The 17,618-nt window shown below is 41.0% G+C and overlaps 4 protein-coding genes across 4 annotated transcripts in view; all 4 read left to right on the forward strand.

Annotated features, from left to right (window-relative positions):
- The first annotated feature begins 1,442 nt into the window (after window positions 1-1,442).
- On the forward strand, window positions 1,443-4,558 carry LOC111442946 (cytochrome P450 CYP82D47-like). Its single transcript, XM_023080510.1, has 3 exons — window positions 1,443-2,016; window positions 3,206-3,709; window positions 3,926-4,558. The coding sequence occupies exons 1-3, from the start codon at window positions 1,561-1,563 to the stop codon at window positions 4,556-4,558; spliced, it is 1,593 nt and encodes a 530-aa protein (XP_022936278.1). The 5' UTR covers window positions 1,443-1,560.
- Window positions 4,559-6,215: 1,657 nt separating this feature from the next.
- Window positions 6,216-7,940, forward strand: LOC111442562 (cytochrome P450 CYP82D47-like). Its single transcript, XM_023079971.1, has 2 exons — window positions 6,216-7,181; window positions 7,258-7,940. The coding sequence occupies exons 1-2, from the start codon at window positions 6,216-6,218 to the stop codon at window positions 7,879-7,881; spliced, it is 1,590 nt and encodes a 529-aa protein (XP_022935739.1). The 3' UTR covers window positions 7,882-7,940.
- A 610-nt stretch (window positions 7,941-8,550) lies between these two features.
- Window positions 8,551-10,394, forward strand: LOC111442568 (cytochrome P450 CYP82D47-like). Its single transcript, XM_023079975.1, has 2 exons — window positions 8,551-9,547; window positions 9,628-10,394. Exons 1-2 carry the CDS (start codon window positions 8,606-8,608, stop codon window positions 10,249-10,251), a joined length of 1,566 nt encoding a protein of 521 aa, XP_022935743.1. The 5' UTR covers window positions 8,551-8,605; the 3' UTR covers window positions 10,252-10,394.
- A 2,881-nt stretch (window positions 10,395-13,275) lies between these two features.
- The window catches only part of LOC111442569 (cytochrome P450 CYP82D47-like), a 20,843-nt gene continuing 16,500 nt past the window's right edge, over window positions 13,276-17,618 (forward strand). The window contains exons 1-2 of the mRNA XM_023079976.1: window positions 13,276-14,252; window positions 14,333-14,968. Coding sequence (XP_022935744.1) covers window positions 13,311-14,252; window positions 14,333-14,956 — 1,566 coding nt within the window. The 5' untranslated portion in view covers window positions 13,276-13,310 and the 3' untranslated portion in view covers window positions 14,957-14,968. The remainder of the gene's footprint in view (window positions 14,253-14,332; window positions 14,969-17,618) is intronic.

The following is a 17,618-nucleotide window of genomic DNA, read 5'->3' on the forward strand; positions in this document are numbered from 1 at the left end:
GCAGGAATCGAAGGCCGGCGGCCCGCTAGCCGAGTCCGCGACCCGAAGACCCGCGTGAAACCCAGGACACCGACCCGGCTTCTCGTTGCCACGCGTCAGCATAAAAGAATTCGGATTTCCAGCGCGTCTTCCGGTTTCGAACCAAGGACCTCGATCTCGGCTGACCGTGCAGCGGGCGCCACGTGGCAATGCATCAGCGCGCGTCTTCCCTCCCTCCCTCATGCGCGTCCGTACGCGCACGTGGCCGCACGCGTGTGAGCGCGTGCATATGCGTGAGGTGCACTTTTCATCCCGTTGGACGTCTGTTTCCCCGATTGTCCCGCCCCTGGAGTGGGTTGCCATCACTGCTTATCTCACGACAATCTAATACATAAAATATGTAACACATTCAACAAAATTGGGCATGTTAAAAGGCTAAAAGAGAAGTTTTATGATGCAACCGAGATGAAAGACAATGCATAATCTATCACACCAAGAAAAATAGATATGTGATAGAAAAATAAATAAGATTGTAAAGCTAACCATGTAAACAGTAATTGAAGTGATAATAATAGCTAATAGTGTTAAATACAAGCTTAAGGGAGACAAATGGGGTTATGAGTTATATAACAACTCAAGCCGACGGCTAACAGATATTGTTCACTTTGGCTCTATCAGTCTCATAGTTTTAAAACGCATCTACAGGTTTTTACGCTCTTATAAGAAATGTTTTGTTCTCAATTTTCAACTAATATAAGATTTCACAAGCTATAACTTCGAAAGTTAGGGTTCCATTGTGGGACTCGAGAAGGGCTTTAGAGTTGAGTCCACGTAAGCAAAATATATATGTTTGTAAAATTTTGTGTCAATTGGATATTAAATGGACACTTCACGTTGATGTATGTCTCCCCCAACCCTACGCTTAGGCCTTATTGAGCTATCCTATAATACATGAGTGTGTTTTGGTATGGGTGAATATTATAAGACGAGTGTCTTGGACATTTTCTTCATAAATGGGTTTCCACGAACAGTTTCAAGTGATATTCAAGTGATATTGGTTGTCAATATTGTGACCGTTCCATTGAGTCGAAGGTTGCAATATAGGGTTAGACTTCCATAACGTTGTGCCCCTTCCATTGATCAGCTATCATTTTCTTACTAACTTGGGTAGAAACTCTTCAATTTTCATCGAATCACCCACTAACTAGAGTTAAATCTCTATAAAGCTCACAACTTTAAATAAAAATGAAGTTGATATCAAAATTAAACTCATTAATGGGAGAATCAATAGTCTAAGATATGGTAGGGACGATGTGTGGTCTATGATTGTGAAGTGTGTGTAGCAGATAAAAACCTAATTTTAGAAACTCGTGAAACACATCCATATTCACGCCTAACTCATTACAATATGTATTCGACCTCGTGGTTCATTTGTACTTGATAGTAAAGCCACACCAGATACTCTGCTTCTTTGGTCTATATTTAATTGTTACTGTTGTTGCGGAGCAGCTATAAAACCCCCAAACCTGATTCAATTATGATCATCCTTCCACACCAAATCAATTCCAAACACTAAAAGTAATGGAGTTTCCCCTTCCATACCTAAACCCATTGTCCATCATTCTTCTCTTCATTATCTCTTCTTGTTATTTGTCACGAAAGTGGGTGAAGAGGGGAGTTTGTGAGGCAAAGAAGGTCCCTTCGCCGCCGGGTGCTTGGCCCATAATTGGCCACCTCCATCTGCTCAACAATGGGAAGCTCCCCCACCGTGTTCTTGGAGCCATGGCCGACAAATATGGCCCGATCTTTCACCTGCAGATCGGCTCTCGCCCTGCTCTGGTCGTCAGCAATTGGGAAATGGCCAAAGAAAGCATGTGCATTAACGACGGCGCCGCTGCATCTCGCCCTGAACTCTCGGTCTCCAAGAACTTCTCTTACCACTTCGCCATGTTTGGGTTGGCTTCTTACAGCCCTTACTGGCGCGATATGCGTAAAATATCCCACTTGCACCTCCTCTCCAACCGACGTGTCGATCAGGTTTTAACTCCCATATTGTTTGTTTTGAGCTTTCTTTCAATTCCCACCTTTGTAATTGAATTCTTAGGTCTCTTCTCCCACCTGGAATCGACTTGGAGCTCACAATCTACTCTTTGGGAACCTAACGTTCGCATGGCAAACCTTATTGTGTCCAACTCTATTACCATTTGTAATAGCCCAAATCCACCGTATTGTCTGCTTTGCCCAGTTTCGTATCACATTCAAACTCACGCTTTTAAAACACATTTGTTAGGGAGATGTTTCCACACCCTAATGTTTCGTTTTCCTCCCCAACTGATGTGGAATCTCACAATCCACTCTTATTTAGGGCCAGCGTCCTTACTGACACACCTCCTTTGGGGCTCAGCCTCCTCACTGGCACATCGCCCGATGTCTGGCTCTAATACCATTTGTAATCGCCCAAACTGTTAGGAATCACGACTCTCCACAATGATACGATATTGTCCACTTTGAGCATAAGCTCTTATGGCTTTACTTTGGGCTTCCCCAAAAGGTCTTATACCAATGGAAATAGTATTCCCCACTTATAAACTCATGATCCTTCTCTGAATTAATAAAGGTTGGACTCTCTCAATAATCCTCAACAATCCTCCCGTCGAACAAAGTACACTATAAGCCTTTCCTGAGGCTTATGGAGCTCTCGAATAGCCTCTCCTTTATCGAGGGTCGACTTCTTTCTCTAGAGCTCTCGAACAAAGTACACTATTTGTTCGACACTTTAGTCACTTTTGACTACACCTTCGAGGCTCAGAATTTTTTGTTCGATATTTGAGGATTTTATTGACATGGTTAAGTTTAGGGTATGGCTCTGATACCATGTTAGGTATCACGACTCTCCACAATGGTACGATGTTGTCCACTTTGAGCATAAGCTATCATGGCTTTGCTTTGGGCTTCCCAAAAGGTCTCATACCAATGGAGATAGTATTCCCCACACCGCTAGTAGATATTGTCCACTTTTACCCATTACGTATTGCTTTCAGCCTCATGATTTTAAAACGCGTTTGGTAGGGAGAGATTTTCACACCCTTATATCGGCTAGCTCGCAGTTGGTTTGGGCGGTTACATTTGTAATCCTCCCCTTTTTATGTATTTGACAAAAATAAACGTGATCGGGTATGGTAATTGTGTGGTCTACTAAATTCCGTTGTTTATACTGTGAACACAGGTTAAGAGCATGATGCTTAGTGAGATGGCCACATCGGTTACAGAGTTGCACGCAAGATGGGCTTCTGAGAAGAACCAAATGGGACACATTAACGTGGAGATGAAGCGTTGGTTTGGCGATGTGATAGCGAATATGCTTCTTAAGGTCATCATAGGTAAGCGATGCGTAGGTCCAAACGCCAAGGGAGATGAAAAAGAAGCAATAGATTTGCAAATGGCAATTGGGAAGTCTTTTCATTTGATGGGTGAAGGGATGCTGAGAGACTACATTCCTATTCTTGCAAATCTGGGATTTGATAGACATAGTAAGGCAATGGAGAAAATAGCCACACGAATCGACTCCATTCTTCAGGGTTGGCTCCAAGAACACCGCCGGAATAGAGATAAAAACCAGAGTTTGGATACTAAAGATGGAGACTTTATGGATTCTTTGCTTTCGTTATGTCGCACCAACGAGCTTCCACGTCACTTCGACCACGATACAATTGTCAAAGCCACAACACTGGTACTCCTTGCTTGAACTCATTATTTTATTTGAGAATTGTTGGAATAGAGTTTATTAATTGAGTTGGGTTTATAATTAAGGAATAGATCTCTATGTTAACCGTTTTTTTTGGGAAAATAAAAGGTAAAATTATAAGAATTTATGTTTAAAATGAACAATATTACTATTGCGGAGATTCGTAGTTTCTAATAATCACTGCACCTACCACCTATGCAGAACATGATTGCAGGTGGAACTGAAACCAGCACTGTGACTCTAACATGGGCGCTGTCATTACTGGTAAACAACCCGGGAGCGCTGGAGAAGGCTTATGAAGAGCTTGACCAAGTGGTGGGAAGAGACAGGCGAGTGAATGAGAGCGACATAACCAAGTTGGTTTATTTACAAGCCGTAGTGAAAGAGACAATGCGACTGTACCCAGCAGGGCCTCTGTTGGGTCCTCGTGAGTTCTACAAGGACTGCTTTGTGGCTGGCTATTTTGTTCCCAAAGGCACCCAATTGATCCCAAACATTTGGAAGATCCAAACCGACCCACGCGTGTGGCCAGACCCCTTTGAGTTCAAGCCGGAGAGGTTTTTGACGACCCATTGCGATGTGGATTTGAAAGGGAATAATTTCGAGTTGATTCCGTTTGGGAGTGGGCGAAGAGGGTGCCCTGGAATTGCGTTTGGGCTTCAAATGGTGCATTTCGCTTTGGCTGGCTTTCTACATTCCTTTAATGTCAAAACCCCGACGCCCCAATCGATTGATATGGCGGAGGGTTTCGGTATGGCCAATGAGAAACTGGTTCCTCTTAATGTTTTGGTCACCCCGCGTTTACCTTCGCATCTTCACGGCCCAATAATGTAGTCGCTTCCAGGCTTATATTTTGGGTGTTTATGGCGAAGTTATTTGTTTTATGTCTGTCGTGTATGTGTTCGTGTTAAACTACAATAGTCGCCAGCTATGTTTTTATCAAAAGTCTTTGTAATATTATTTAATCAAATCTTCGATGCTTTCTTCACTATATTTGGCGCTCATCCCAAGAGGCTACTGTCCCAGCCAGGTGGTGCTTGGCTGGTGATAGGCCACCATCCGTGTGATCTCACAATCCACCACTCCTTGAGGCTAACGTCTTGCTGTGATTAGTTCCTTTCTCCGATTAATGTGGGACTCCCCAATCTACTCTCTTTGAGTACTGCATCTTTACAGGCTCACGTCCTCCTATCTAGCCTTTTTGATGTCACGTCCTCTAGTGTCCATTTCTAATATGATTTATAATCACCCAGCAAATCACTATGGTTCTCATTTAGAAAAAGAAAAAAAAAGTATTAAAAGTAATAATTAACTAATTAAATTATAGTTGGAAATAATGATTTCCTTCATATTTTCCACTTTAAAGAAATAATTGTTGCCTCTAGTATTTAAAGAGTATCCAGCAGAGTCTTCTTCACGGAATCTTTACATAAACTAGAGGACAACATTCTTGACTCTTAAATCGGCTGAAACCGTCAAGAAAGGAGGAAAATTTAAAGGTAAAGTTCTTAAATCTACATTCTCGGATTTCCTTCATATCTATGAGATAGAGTAAAAATTAGAATCTAAAATTTGAGTATGTTAATCTAGTGAGGACTACACTCACAATCTGTTAGGAAGTTGTGGTCGATACAAATCAGAAACAGAAGTTCTGACATTCAGTTAAAGGAGATAGGTATTGCAGTTTCTTGCAATTTTAGATTATAATTATTTCTACCATTAAAAATAAATTGCACTAAAAATACTTACTTAAAAAGAAGGAAGAAACGGTGTTAGTCAGAATTATATATAGAAAGAAATATGAAAATGCAAAGAAATTGGAAAAAATAATTGGAAATCGCAGAAGGAAGGAGAACCAGACGGCTGCGGAGACACGTGTCAGGGGGCGAATGAGCCGCGTATCGCCGGAGAAAAGTGGGACACGTGTCAATCATCCAATTGCGGAGAAAATTCAATGAAATACTTCGCGTCGGCCAGGAATCGAAGGCCGGCGGCCCGCTAACCGAGTCCGCGACCCGATGACTTGCGTGAATCCCGGACCACCGACCCGGCTTCTTGTTGCCACGCGTCAGCATAAAAGAATTCGGATTTCCAGCGCGTCCTTCCGGTTTCGAACCAACGACCTCGATCTCGGCTGACCGTGCAGCGGGCGCCACGTGGCAATGCATCAGCGCGCGTCTTCCCTCCCTCACTCATGCGCGTCCGTACGAGCACGTGGCCGCGCGCGTGTGAGCGCGTGCATGCACGTGAGGTGCTCTTTTCATCCCGTCGGACGTCTGTTTCCCCGATTTTCCCGCCCCTGGAGTGGGTTGCCATCACTGCTTATGTCACGACAATCTAATACATAAAATATGTAAGACATTCAACAAAATTGACTTCTTATCTGTCGGATTCGTGTCTCATTTGGCTTCGTCATCTTCAAACCAATGCCTATATTTAATATTTACCCATTACTGCCCAATTCCAAATTATCAACATCTTCGTAGCCAAAATGGAATTATCTTGCTTCTCCTCATCGGACGTCTTTGCTGGAATCCTCGCCCTCATCATCTTTCTTTATTCTCTCTCCAAGATATATGGAGGAACATTCGGTGCTCATCGGATGCGACTGCCACCTGAAGCCGGCGGAGCCTTGCCGCTGATCGGCCACCTCCATCGTCTAGCTGGAAATGAACCAGCACACATATCATTTGCCAAAATGGCCGATGCCTACGGCCCAATTTTCACCGTTAGATTGGGTGTGTACACAAACTTGATCGTCAGCAATTGGGAAATAGCGAGAGAGTGTTTTAGTACAAAGGATAGAATCTTCGCCTCTCGTCCAAAGCTTGTGGCCTCAAAGCTGTTGGGGTATGACTATGCCATGATGGGGTTGAGCCCTTATGGTCCGCACTGGCGCCATGTCCGCAAACTAGCCACGCTCGAGCTCTTAACGAACCAACGCCTGGAGCAGCTCCAACACATTCGAGTATTCGAGGTTCGGAGTTCGATTAAGAAACTATATGAGGTGTGTGTGAAGGGTAGAAATAATGGATCAAATGAGGGAGTGTTGGTGGAGATGAAGACGTGGTTTGGTGATATAACTCTCAACACAATATTCAGGATAGTGGTTGGCAAGCGATTCTCCACGGCGGTGGAAGGAAGTGGCAATGAAGAATATCGGACGGCGTTGAGGGATTTCTTTGAATGGTTTGGAGTATTTGTTCCCTCGGATTCGTTTCCATTTCTAAAATGGTTGGACTTGGGAGGACATGAGAAGGCCATGAAGAACACGGCCAAGGTGCTTGACGAGGTGTTTGACAAATGGCTTCAAGAGCATCGACAAAAGAAGAAGAATCTCGGTGAAGGGAAGATGGAGGACCCTCCTGACTTCATGGATGTGATGCTTTCTAATGTTAAAGATGATGGACAACTCTCTAACTATGATGCTCATACTGTCACCAAGGCTACATGTTTGGTACGCATAATTAGCTTTATATTTCATACATACTTATATGTTTTTTACGTCTCTAAACTACTCGATGCTTGTGTAGGCTCTTATATTGGCCGGGTCCGACACTACAACAATAACGATGGTATGGGCTCTTTCTTTACTTCTTAATCATCCCGAAGTCATTGAGAGAGCTCAACTTGAATTAGACGAACAGGTTGGGAGACAAAGGCAAGTGAGAGAGTTTGATGTAAAAAATTTGTTGTATCTTCAAGCTATTGTGAAGGAAACATTGCGTTTATATCCTGCAGCACCGATCCTAATCCCTCATGAATCCATAGAAGATTGTACGGTTGCTGGTTACCATATCCCAGCAGGAACACGTCTTATTGTGAATGTTCAAAAGCTTCAAAGAGACCCACAAATATGGAAAGATCCGTGTGAATTTCGACCGGAGAGATTTCTAACTGATAATAAAGATTTTGATGTTAGAGGACAGAGTCCCCAGTTAATACCATTTGGAAGTGGTAGAAGAATGTGTCCTGGAATCTCGTTCGCCCTCCAAGTTTTGCATCTAACGCTTGCAAATTTGCTTCATGGGTTCGAAATAAGAAGGCCATCTAAACAGCTACTCGACATGGAGGAGAGTGCTGGAATGACGAGCATTAGAAAGAATCTACTTGAGACTGTAATAACTCCTCGCCTTCCCGCTCAAGTTTATGAATGACTTGGCTTGGTCTTGTATTGGCCAGATTTGACCGTTCATCTTGAAGAAGGAACATTCATCTATATTTCTATGTCATCTGTTTGAATCTAATAAATCTAGTAATATTTTATAAACAAAAAAAAAAATAATATAATATAATATTTCATCCATATAATATTTAAAAAAAAATTAAATTTCAATATTTTAACATAGTCTTTTTAGTACACTTACCCAAACAAAACAAATAGAAGCATAGAATGAAAGAGACATAAATTTTAGCTAGAAGAGAGAATGGTGTCCCACTCCCTTTAATTATTAGGGAGAAATTTCTTTTTCCTCTTTTTTTTCGTCCTCTATCTCGACTAGACAAATTTCACTCATTGAATAGACATCTGAATAAAGTTTTTTTTATAAGGTCCAAATTATTAGAGGCGATTGAAGATAAGGTATAGGAATAAAGAAAATCTCGACTCTATCTTAATTTTTGGTTTGGACTCCACACATTTTTGGATGGGACCAAACCCACAAATTTTGAAACGATTGAAAGCCAATAAAATTAATGAATTCTTACCATGTTTCCCATCACTTCAAGACAAAAGAAGAATTTAAATTTAATGGATAAACACATAGTTTCATTTTAAAAAGTAAGAAGAGGAATGACCTATCTTCCACACATTCACTTAACCCAATAGATCTTATATAAATCCTCCCTATTGCTACCTTCCTAAAATGTAAAGCTCACCAAATGGAACTTACTCACGTTCTACCGGCAATCTTCGCCCTTCTCCTATTTCTCTATGCGCTCTTTGCTATTACATCTCGGAGATCCAGCGCTCATCGCACCAACAAGAGACTTCCACCGGAAGCCGGCGGTCGTTTGCCAGTGATCGGCCACCTCCATAAACTAAGTGCAACAGAGCCAACTCACATAACCTTGGCCAAAATGGCCGACGCCTACGGACCTATCTTTACCTTAAGATTGGGCATGAACACAGCCCTTGTCGTGAGCAGTTGGGAAATAGCGCGAGAGTGCTTCACCACAAACGACTCAATCTTCGCATCCCGCTCAAAAGCTGTAGCCTCAGAGCTGCTTGGCTACAACTACACAGTGCTGTCCCTTAGCCCCTACGGTCCATACTGGCGCCATGTGCGTAAAATAGCCACGCTTGAACTCCTCACCAATCACCGCCTCCACCAGCTTCAGCACATTAGAATATCCGAGGTTCGAAGTTCGATCAAGAAACTGTATGAATTAAATAAGGGATCAGGTGGGAAAGTGAGGGTTGAGATGAGGACGTGGTTTGGGGATGCTACTCTTAATACAATATTTAGGATGGTGATGGGAAAGCGATTCAGCACTGTTTTCGAAGGCAGTGGTGGGGAGCAGTACCGACAAGCGTTGAGGGATCTTCTTGAACTGCTTGGGGCATTTGTTCCTTCAGATTCGTTTCCGTTTCTAAGTTGGTTGGATTTGGGAGGGTATAAGAAGGCCATGAACAAGACCGCCAAGGTGCTTGACCAAATGCTTAGTAAATGGATCAAAGAGCATCGAGAGAAGACCAAGACTTCGGGTGAACGTGGAGAAACAGAGGAGCAAGACTTCATGGATCTCATGCTTTCTGCTGTCCACGACGACGGAGGGTTATGTGGTTTCGATGCGGATACAGTCACCAAAGCTACTTGTTTGGTAAGCATATGTATTCAAAACTCATTCCTGACGTGAACGAATTCTTACCGAATAACAAATTAAATTATGATATTGTGTAGACGATGATATTGGGTGGATCTGACACTACAACGGTTACCATGACATGGGCTCTTTCTCTACTCCTCAACAACGAACAAGCACTCAAGAAGGCACAACTTGAATTAGATGAAAAAGTTGGAAGATCGAGACATGTGAAAGAGTCTGATGTCAAAAATCTACCATATCTTCAAGCTATTGTGAAGGAGACATTGCGTTTGTATCCTGCAGTGCCATTATTAGTCCCTCATGAATCTATGGTAGATTGTATGGTTTCAGGTTATCATATCCCTGCAAAGACACGCCTTATAGTGAATGTTCAAAAACTGCAAAAAGACCCACTTGTATGGGAGGATCCTAGTGAATTTCGTCCAGAAAGATTTTTGACAAGCGACACAAAGTTTGACATGAGAGGTCAAAATCAACAACTAATGCCATTTGGAAGTGGTCGAAGGATGTGTCCAGGAATCTCATTTGCCCTTCAGCTTATGCATCTTACTCTTGCAAGCCTACTTCATGAATTTGAAATTGGTAGACCATCCCAAGAATTACTAAATATGGATGAGGGTTTTGGAATAACTGTTCTTAAGAAAACTCCACTTGAAGTAGTTTTAAGTCCTCGTCTACCCATCCAAGTTTATGAATAACTTTGAAACCAAGTCGAGGAAAATAAATGAAATTATTTGTAAAAGTATTGTATAATGTAATTATTGATGTGACAGGTACGATGAAAAAAAAAAAAAGCTTATTAAGTTTAATAAGATCAAAATTTAGTATAATTATAATATAATTTTTTTTTTCTTCCTTAAGCAAATATTTCCCATCTATACGCAGACTGTAATGTTCATAGAAAGTATGAGTAAACCGTAGGACCATTGTTATCAACACGCAAACTTGCAAGTGCCCGAGCTTGTTCTTCTTTGCACACAGTAAAAAAACAATTGAAGTCAAAGTCAACCTTGCCTCAAGCCGATGAATCTATACCATTGTTAATTGTTAGGCCCTACATTATTGCACAGATATTAACTAGTTGTATTATTTACTTTGGTTATTACCTCTTATTTAATTTATAATTAATTTAACCATTTTAATTAATAGTTTATTTATTTTGGTTATTAATCTTCATTTAAGAGGATTCATATGAGCATTATGATACATAGCATTATAATACATGAATTACGTTTAAGATGGTTGAGGGTATAGAAATTTAATTGAGTTTGTGTGTCATATTATATTTGGTGACATTTCGAAAAATTTTTGTTAGGAGACTCTGTATTGTGAGAGTGAGATATTCACCCGTAAACACTTAGATTATTAAGATTGGTTACTACATGTGGATATAAGAGAATTTCTTCTTTTCGAACTACGTAAATCTTTGTCTTTTTTAATTTTCGTTCGTAGGTGTGTGAATATATTCAATCTTGCTTCCGCTAGTAGTACAACAATATCTAAAGGGACATGCTTCATAGTTAATATTAAAAAGCTAAAAAAAACAAAAAAAAAAAAACCCACTTATTTGAAAGGGACCTTGCGAATTTGTTCGAGAAAAACTTCTAATCAGCCAAAAGAAATTTGTTGCTAGAGGACAAAGTCTACAATTGACATAATTTTGAAATGGTTGAAAGATGTGCCCTCCAATCTCGTTTGCGATGCTTCTCACACTTGCAAACTTTCTACATCCGTTAAATTGAGAGTTCGCTTCTAACGGTAAAAATTTACTACCAGCAAATATTGTCATTTTTGGGCCTTCCCTAAATTTGTTACATGAGTTTGAAATCGTGAGACCCACTTGTAACAACCTAACCCCACCGCCAACAGATATTGTCCTCTTTGAGCTTTTACTTCTGGACTTTCCTTGAAAGTTTTAAAACATATCTACTAGAGAGAAGTTTCCACATACCACTGCTCGACATGGAAGAGAGTATGAAATTGACAAATCATAGAAAAGCTCCACTCGAAGTTGTTTTAACTTCATGTCTACCTACCCATGTTTCCATGCTTATAAGTAATTTCGCTATCATGTTCTGTAACAATAGTAAATCGGATTTGTTACTATTCATGCTTACTAAAAGCGTACGAACTATCCTATGAACTGAAATTCATGACTAGGTATCCATATTTAGGTCGCTATACTACATCTCTATTTCATATGTTTGTGATGTTAGTAGTTATATGGGGATGATTAGGGGTCGCCAACCCTTAATTGTGAATATGACTCGATTGTTAGAGGTCAAGATAACTATAGAATTTATATTTTATGACTTATGATTGTACCCTGTGGGTATTGCTGGGAAGTTTGCCTGTAGAGGCCCATTGATGTACCTTAGAATTGGTTGTCATTGAGACTTATGATTACTATTCATGCTTGTGACATTAGCGGTTATATGGAGACAGTTAGGGGTTCACAAACTAGCTCCTAATCATAAACCTAACTCGATTGTCAGATGTCCAAATAACTATAGAATTGATGTATGATCTTTGTGGGGATTATTTGAAAGTTTGTCAGCTGCAGGGCTCCATAGTTGTACCTTAGAGTTGGTTGAGCCTTAGCATGCATGAACCATACTGATACTGAGATTGCGCCTCGAGGGCCTAGAGCTATGATGATGAAAGAGGCTAGCATAAATGACTAATCAAGAGATCTAGAGAACTTAAGAATATTTCGAGGAATGAAGGTCCAAATAGGATCAAGAACCAAGAAAAATAGAATAAGTAACTCTAGGATGTAGCCTACGAAGGGCCTATACTTGGGAGCAAACCCTAGAATGAGAATAAGATATTAACGAATGAATTAAGATCAATATTTCCGTGTCATTTGTTTCAATTTAATAAATCTAATAATATTTCATAAAAAAATATATATAATAATATAATATTTTACCAATCTAACCTCTAAAAAAAATTTAAATTTCAATATTACAACATAGTTTTCAACCTACTTACTCAAACAAAATAAATAGATGCATAAAAATGAGGGAGACGGAGTTTTCGTGTTCAACTCTTTCATGAATAGAGAAAAATTTCTTTCTAATCATTTCGGAGTTTTCGTGTTCAACTCTTTCATGAATAGAGAAAAATTTCTTTCTAATCATTTCGGAGTTTTCGTGTTCAACTCTTTCATGAATAGAGAAAAATTTCTTTCTAATCATTTCTTCAAATCTGTACTTTGACTGAGACTGAGATGAATTTCACTAATTGAAGTTCCTAAATGTATTAGGATGAGTACAAACGGTTGGAGATAAGGTTTGGAATAAAATCTTCTCGACCTTATCTTAATTTTTAGTTTGGACTCCACACATTTTGGGTGCCAACCAAAGCCACAAATTTTGAAATATCCAAACGTTGTAGGTTAAAAACACATTTTTTTTAAAAAGAAAAATTAACTTCATAAATACATCTTCAAATTACTTTTCTCAACTCTTTTTAAAAAAATATATATATAATTTCCAAAGTTCTGTGTTCGTATTAATGTAATCAAACTTATTTTTTCTTTTTATTTTACAATTGAAGGCCAATAAAATTAATGAATTATTACCGTGTTTCCCATCACTTCAAGACAAAAAGAATTTAAAATTAATGAATAAACACACAGTTTCATCTAAAAAAGTAAGAAGAGAAAGGGCCATCTTCCACATAATCACTTAACCCAATAAATCTTATATAAATCCTTCCCATTGCTACCTTCCTAAGCTCTAAAACTCACCAAATGGAACATACTCACAGCTCAGCTGCAACCTTCGCCCTTCTCCTTTTTCTCTATGCTCTCTTTCGTATTGCATCTCGGAGACCCGGCGCTCATTCTAGAAACAACACACTTCCACCTGAAGCCGGTGGTGCTTTGCCACTGATCGGCCACCTCCATAAACTCAGTGCAACGCAGCCACCTCACATAACCTTGGCCAAAATGGCCGACGCCTACGGACCTATCTTTACCTTAAGATTGGGCATGAACAAAGCCCTTATCGTGAGCAGTTGGGAAATAGCGCGAGAATGCTTCACCACAAACGACTCAATCTTCGCCTCCCGCCCAAAGGGTTTAGCCTCAGAGCTGCTCGGCTACAACTACACAGTGTTGTCGATTAGCCCCTACGGTCCATACTGGCGCCGTGTCCGCAAAATAGCCACGCTTGAACTCCTCACCAATCACCGCCTCCACCAGCTTCAGCACATTAGAATATCCGAGGTTCAAAGTTCGATCAAGAAACTGTATGAATTAAATAAGGGATCAGGTGGGAGAGTGAGGGTTGAGATGAGGGCGTGGTTTGGGGATGTAAGTCTGAATACAATATTTAGGATGGTGGTGGGCAAGCGATTCAGCACTGTTTTCGAAGGCAGTGGTGCGGAGCAGTACCGAGAGGCGTTCAGGGATCTTTCTGAACTGTTTGGAGCATTTGTTCCTTCAGATTCGTTTCCGTTTCTAAGTTGGTTGGATTTGGGAGGGTATAAGAAGGCCATGAACAAGACCGCCAAGGTGGTTGACCAGATGGTTACTAAATGGATCAAAGAGCATCGAGAGAAGAAGAAGAGTTCGGGTGAAGGTGGAGTGGAGACAAAGGAACAAGACTTCATGGATGTCATGCTTTCAACCGTCGACGACCAAGAGTTCTGTGGTTTTGATGCGGACACAGTCACCAAAGCTACTTGTTTGGTAAGCAATTGTATTCAAAACTCACTCCTTACATGAACGAATTCTTACCAAATAACAAATTAAATTATGATACTGTGTAGATGATGATATTGGGTGCATCCGACACTACAACCGTTACTATGACATGGGCTCTTTCTCTACTCCTCAACAACCAACAAGCACTCAACAAGGCCCAACTTGAATTAGATGAAAAAGTTGGAAGATCAAGGCAAGTAAAAGAGTCCGATGTCAAAAATCTACCATATCTTCAAGCCATTGTGAAGGAGACGATGCGTTTGTATCCTGCAGCGCCGTTATTAATCCCTCATGAATCTGCAGAAGATTGTACAGTTTCAGGCTATCATATCCCTGCAAAGACACGCCTCATAGTGAATGTTCAAAAACTACAAAAAGACCCACGTGTTTGGGAGGCTCCTTGTGAATTCCGTCCAGAAAGATTCTTAACAAGCGACACAGAGTTTGACATGAGAGGGCAAAATCAACAACTAATGCCTTTTGGGTGTGGTCGAAGGATTTGTCCTGGAATCTCATTTGCTCTTCAACTTATGCATCTTACTCTTGCAAACCTACTTCATGAATTTGAAATTGGTAGGCCATCCGAAGAGTTACTCAATATGGATGAGAGTTTTGGAATAACTATTCTTAAAAAAACTCCACTTGAAGTTGTTTTAAGTCCACGCTTACCGAATCAAGTTTACGAATAATTTTGAAATGAAGTCGAAAAAAATAAATGAAATTATTTGTAAAAGTATTCATGATGTGATTATTGATGTGACAGGTATGAAAAATAAGTTGATTAAGTTTAATAAGATGCAAATTTAGTATAATTATAACATAATTTTTTTTTCTTCCTTGTGCTAATATATCGCATCTATACGCAAACGGTCACGTTATAGAAAATAAGTGATCATAGGAAAATTGTTATCAATACGCAAACTTGCCTTGTTCTTCTTTTGCCACGACCCAAACCGAATCGGACTAAAAAGACGAAATCGAAAACAAACAAAAAGAAAATAAAATAAAAGAAAAGCAAAGTAAAAAGATAAAAATACTATTGAATTAAAACAAAAGAGAGAAATTTTGTTGGTTAGTTATTACAAAAGAAATTACAAATATAAAATGAAATACAAAAGACGTTAAAAGACCGAAAAGGGACTGACGCTCCGAAACGACCCCCTCTATGACTGTACAGCTCTCAAATGCTCCTCTACCTCGACCAGTAGCTAGCGAACACCTGAGAAAAATAAAGGAGAATGGAATGAGTATAAAAATGATACTCAGTAACTCACCTACTTGTAGGCTCTATTCGCATCTTAATTTAACAAAACTCCCACGGTTTCCTAATTCGGTTCTAGGACATCGAGTTCTAACCTTAGTCTCTTGGGGCTTGCCCCTTGGGTTTCACCGGTTCATCGTCCTTTCATTAGACACCTAGAGGTTCCTTATGCCAAGCTAATGTGGTCAGTACCTCTCAATGAGATGCTACCTCTATATGGCTATCTAGGACTACATGGTACCTAGCCTAGGGGTGTGCTGAATACCCCTACGCCCACATAGTCCTCTTATGGGGGGCGCGACCCAACCCGTTCCCATGCAGCTAATAGGCTGTACGACGTGGGGACACATTTCCCATGCGAAATGGCTAAGAGCAGTAAGGACTGATCGTGTACCCTTGGTCCTCCCACGAAGCTATAGATACCGTTCTCACACTAGCAATCTATGAACACTCCTGAGGTACCTTGTTGCCATGGTAATCAGCTAAATTCCTAGGGGAAAGTTAAGTCTGGCTAAAGCGACATATCGCTCCTAACGGTAACCCCCTAAGCTTATCCTAGAAATGGGCACTAGAAAATAACGGAGTGTGCATGCAATCGTCTTCTAACATCCTAATATTCATGCAAACTAGGCACGCCGGCTCAACGGGGCGATGGCCTCCATCCAGCACCCAAAACACGAAATTCGCGCTCAATGGGGCGAATTCATCCATCGAGCACCCGAAACATGGAATACACAATTTCAACATAAATTAAACGCATGCATACGTACAATGGAAGCTTAAGGCATACAAGCAACACTCAGATAATTCACCCAACACATCATAACAATCCATCTGATTAATCTCATTCATGGAGAGCTAATTTATGGCAAAATTACTAACATGCATACATACAATCGAAGCGAACCCTACAAGTATTTCTTTCTAAATACCGGGAGGTGACTTACCTGGTTGACGCGTGCCCTTTTTGCCAGCGTTTCTTTGCCCGTGAGGTGTCCAAAAGTACTAATTTCTTTAAATTAGGTCTTATTCACGTAAGAATAGTATTAGAACTGGAACCGGGACAAAAATCGGGAAAACAGAAAACAACCGGGCCAAATTGGCCGTTCCACGCGCTCTCACGCGCGCGGGAAGGTGCTAGTTGCAGGTTGCACGCGCGCCCGCCTCCGCGTAGTCGCTGGTCGGCCGGTCCGGTCGGCTCGGCTCGCGTCGCGGTTCGGGCCGGCTTGCAAGCGACACGTGTCGACGCCTCGCTGAAGCTGCGTTGCTCCAACCGATGGTCGACGTGTGTCCGGCGCCTGTCGCCGCCGTCCGCCGCTCGCCCGCCGACTTTTTTTTTCTTCTTTTCTTCTCTGCCCTCTGAAAACCGAAACACAACCCTCTTTTCCGATTTTCATATCTTTCGATCCGTAGATCGGATCGATATGATTCCTTCGGCAAAGTTTTAGATCGTGTTACGGGCTACGTCCTAGCATTTTTTTTCGTAATTTTTGCTTAACTACCGGACGAGTTAAGAAGGTCGGAATTTCGCTCACCGTTCTCGGACGACTCTCGGATCTCCGCCTTCGGGTTGAGGTCTCGGCCGAACTTCTTCACAGATCATGCGTAGAGTTGTTCCTAATGAATATATCAAGATTTCAGATCTTGATTCAGAAAGGAAAACCATAGATCTGAGAAAACGTTCAAGATCCTTACCTTGCGGATTTTCCGACTTCTTGATGAAAAATGGGACTCCGGCCACCCACATTCTCTTTTCCCTTCCAAGAAAGTCTCTCTGCATCATGATCTTCACCTCCTTGCATCGTGATCTTCACCGGAATAGACTCCGACGGTAGTTTTCGGTGAGTCTTTAGGCGGTTCATCCCTTCTCCTCTCTCTCTAGGTTCTCTCTACCCCTTTCTCTCACTATCTCTCTTTTGCAGGACTCTGGATGTGGTTTCATTTGGACCCTTAGGTGGTCGGAGGGGCAAATTTACCTATTTGTCCCACTCTCCTTCATTTGGACCCTTAGGTGGTCGGAGGGGCAAATTTACCTATTTGTCCCACTCTCGAATTTTTCTCTCTCTTCTTTTTTTTTTTTTTTTTTTTTA

The sequence above is a fragment of the Cucurbita moschata genome, unplaced genomic scaffold (assembly GCF_002738365.1).
Source record: "Cucurbita moschata cultivar Rifu unplaced genomic scaffold, Cmos_1.0 Cmo_Scf00005, whole genome shotgun sequence".
In the NCBI taxonomy this organism is placed as follows: domain Eukaryota; kingdom Viridiplantae; phylum Streptophyta; class Magnoliopsida; order Cucurbitales; family Cucurbitaceae; genus Cucurbita; species Cucurbita moschata.

Excerpts from the sequence above, each read along its gene's own strand:
- LOC111442946 (XM_023080510.1), top strand. The coding sequence starts at position 1,561 with ATGGAGTTTCCCCTTCCATACCTAAACCCATTGTCCATCATTCTTCTC. Across the intron at positions 2,017-3,205 it reads CCAACCGACGTGTCGATCAG|GTTAAGAGCATGATGCTTAG; the intron begins GTTTTAACTCCC and ends CTGTGAACACAG. Across the intron at positions 3,710-3,925 it reads TTGTCAAAGCCACAACACTG|AACATGATTGCAGGTGGAAC; the intron begins GTACTCCTTGCT and ends CCACCTATGCAG.
- LOC111442562 (XM_023079971.1), top strand. The coding sequence starts at position 6,216 with ATGGAATTATCTTGCTTCTCCTCATCGGACGTCTTTGCTGGAATCCTC. Across the intron at positions 7,182-7,257 it reads TCACCAAGGCTACATGTTTG|GCTCTTATATTGGCCGGGTC; the intron begins GTACGCATAATT and ends ATGCTTGTGTAG.
- LOC111442568 (XM_023079975.1), top strand. The coding sequence starts at position 8,606 with ATGGAACTTACTCACGTTCTACCGGCAATCTTCGCCCTTCTCCTATTT. Across the intron at positions 9,548-9,627 it reads TCACCAAAGCTACTTGTTTG|ACGATGATATTGGGTGGATC; the intron begins GTAAGCATATGT and ends GATATTGTGTAG.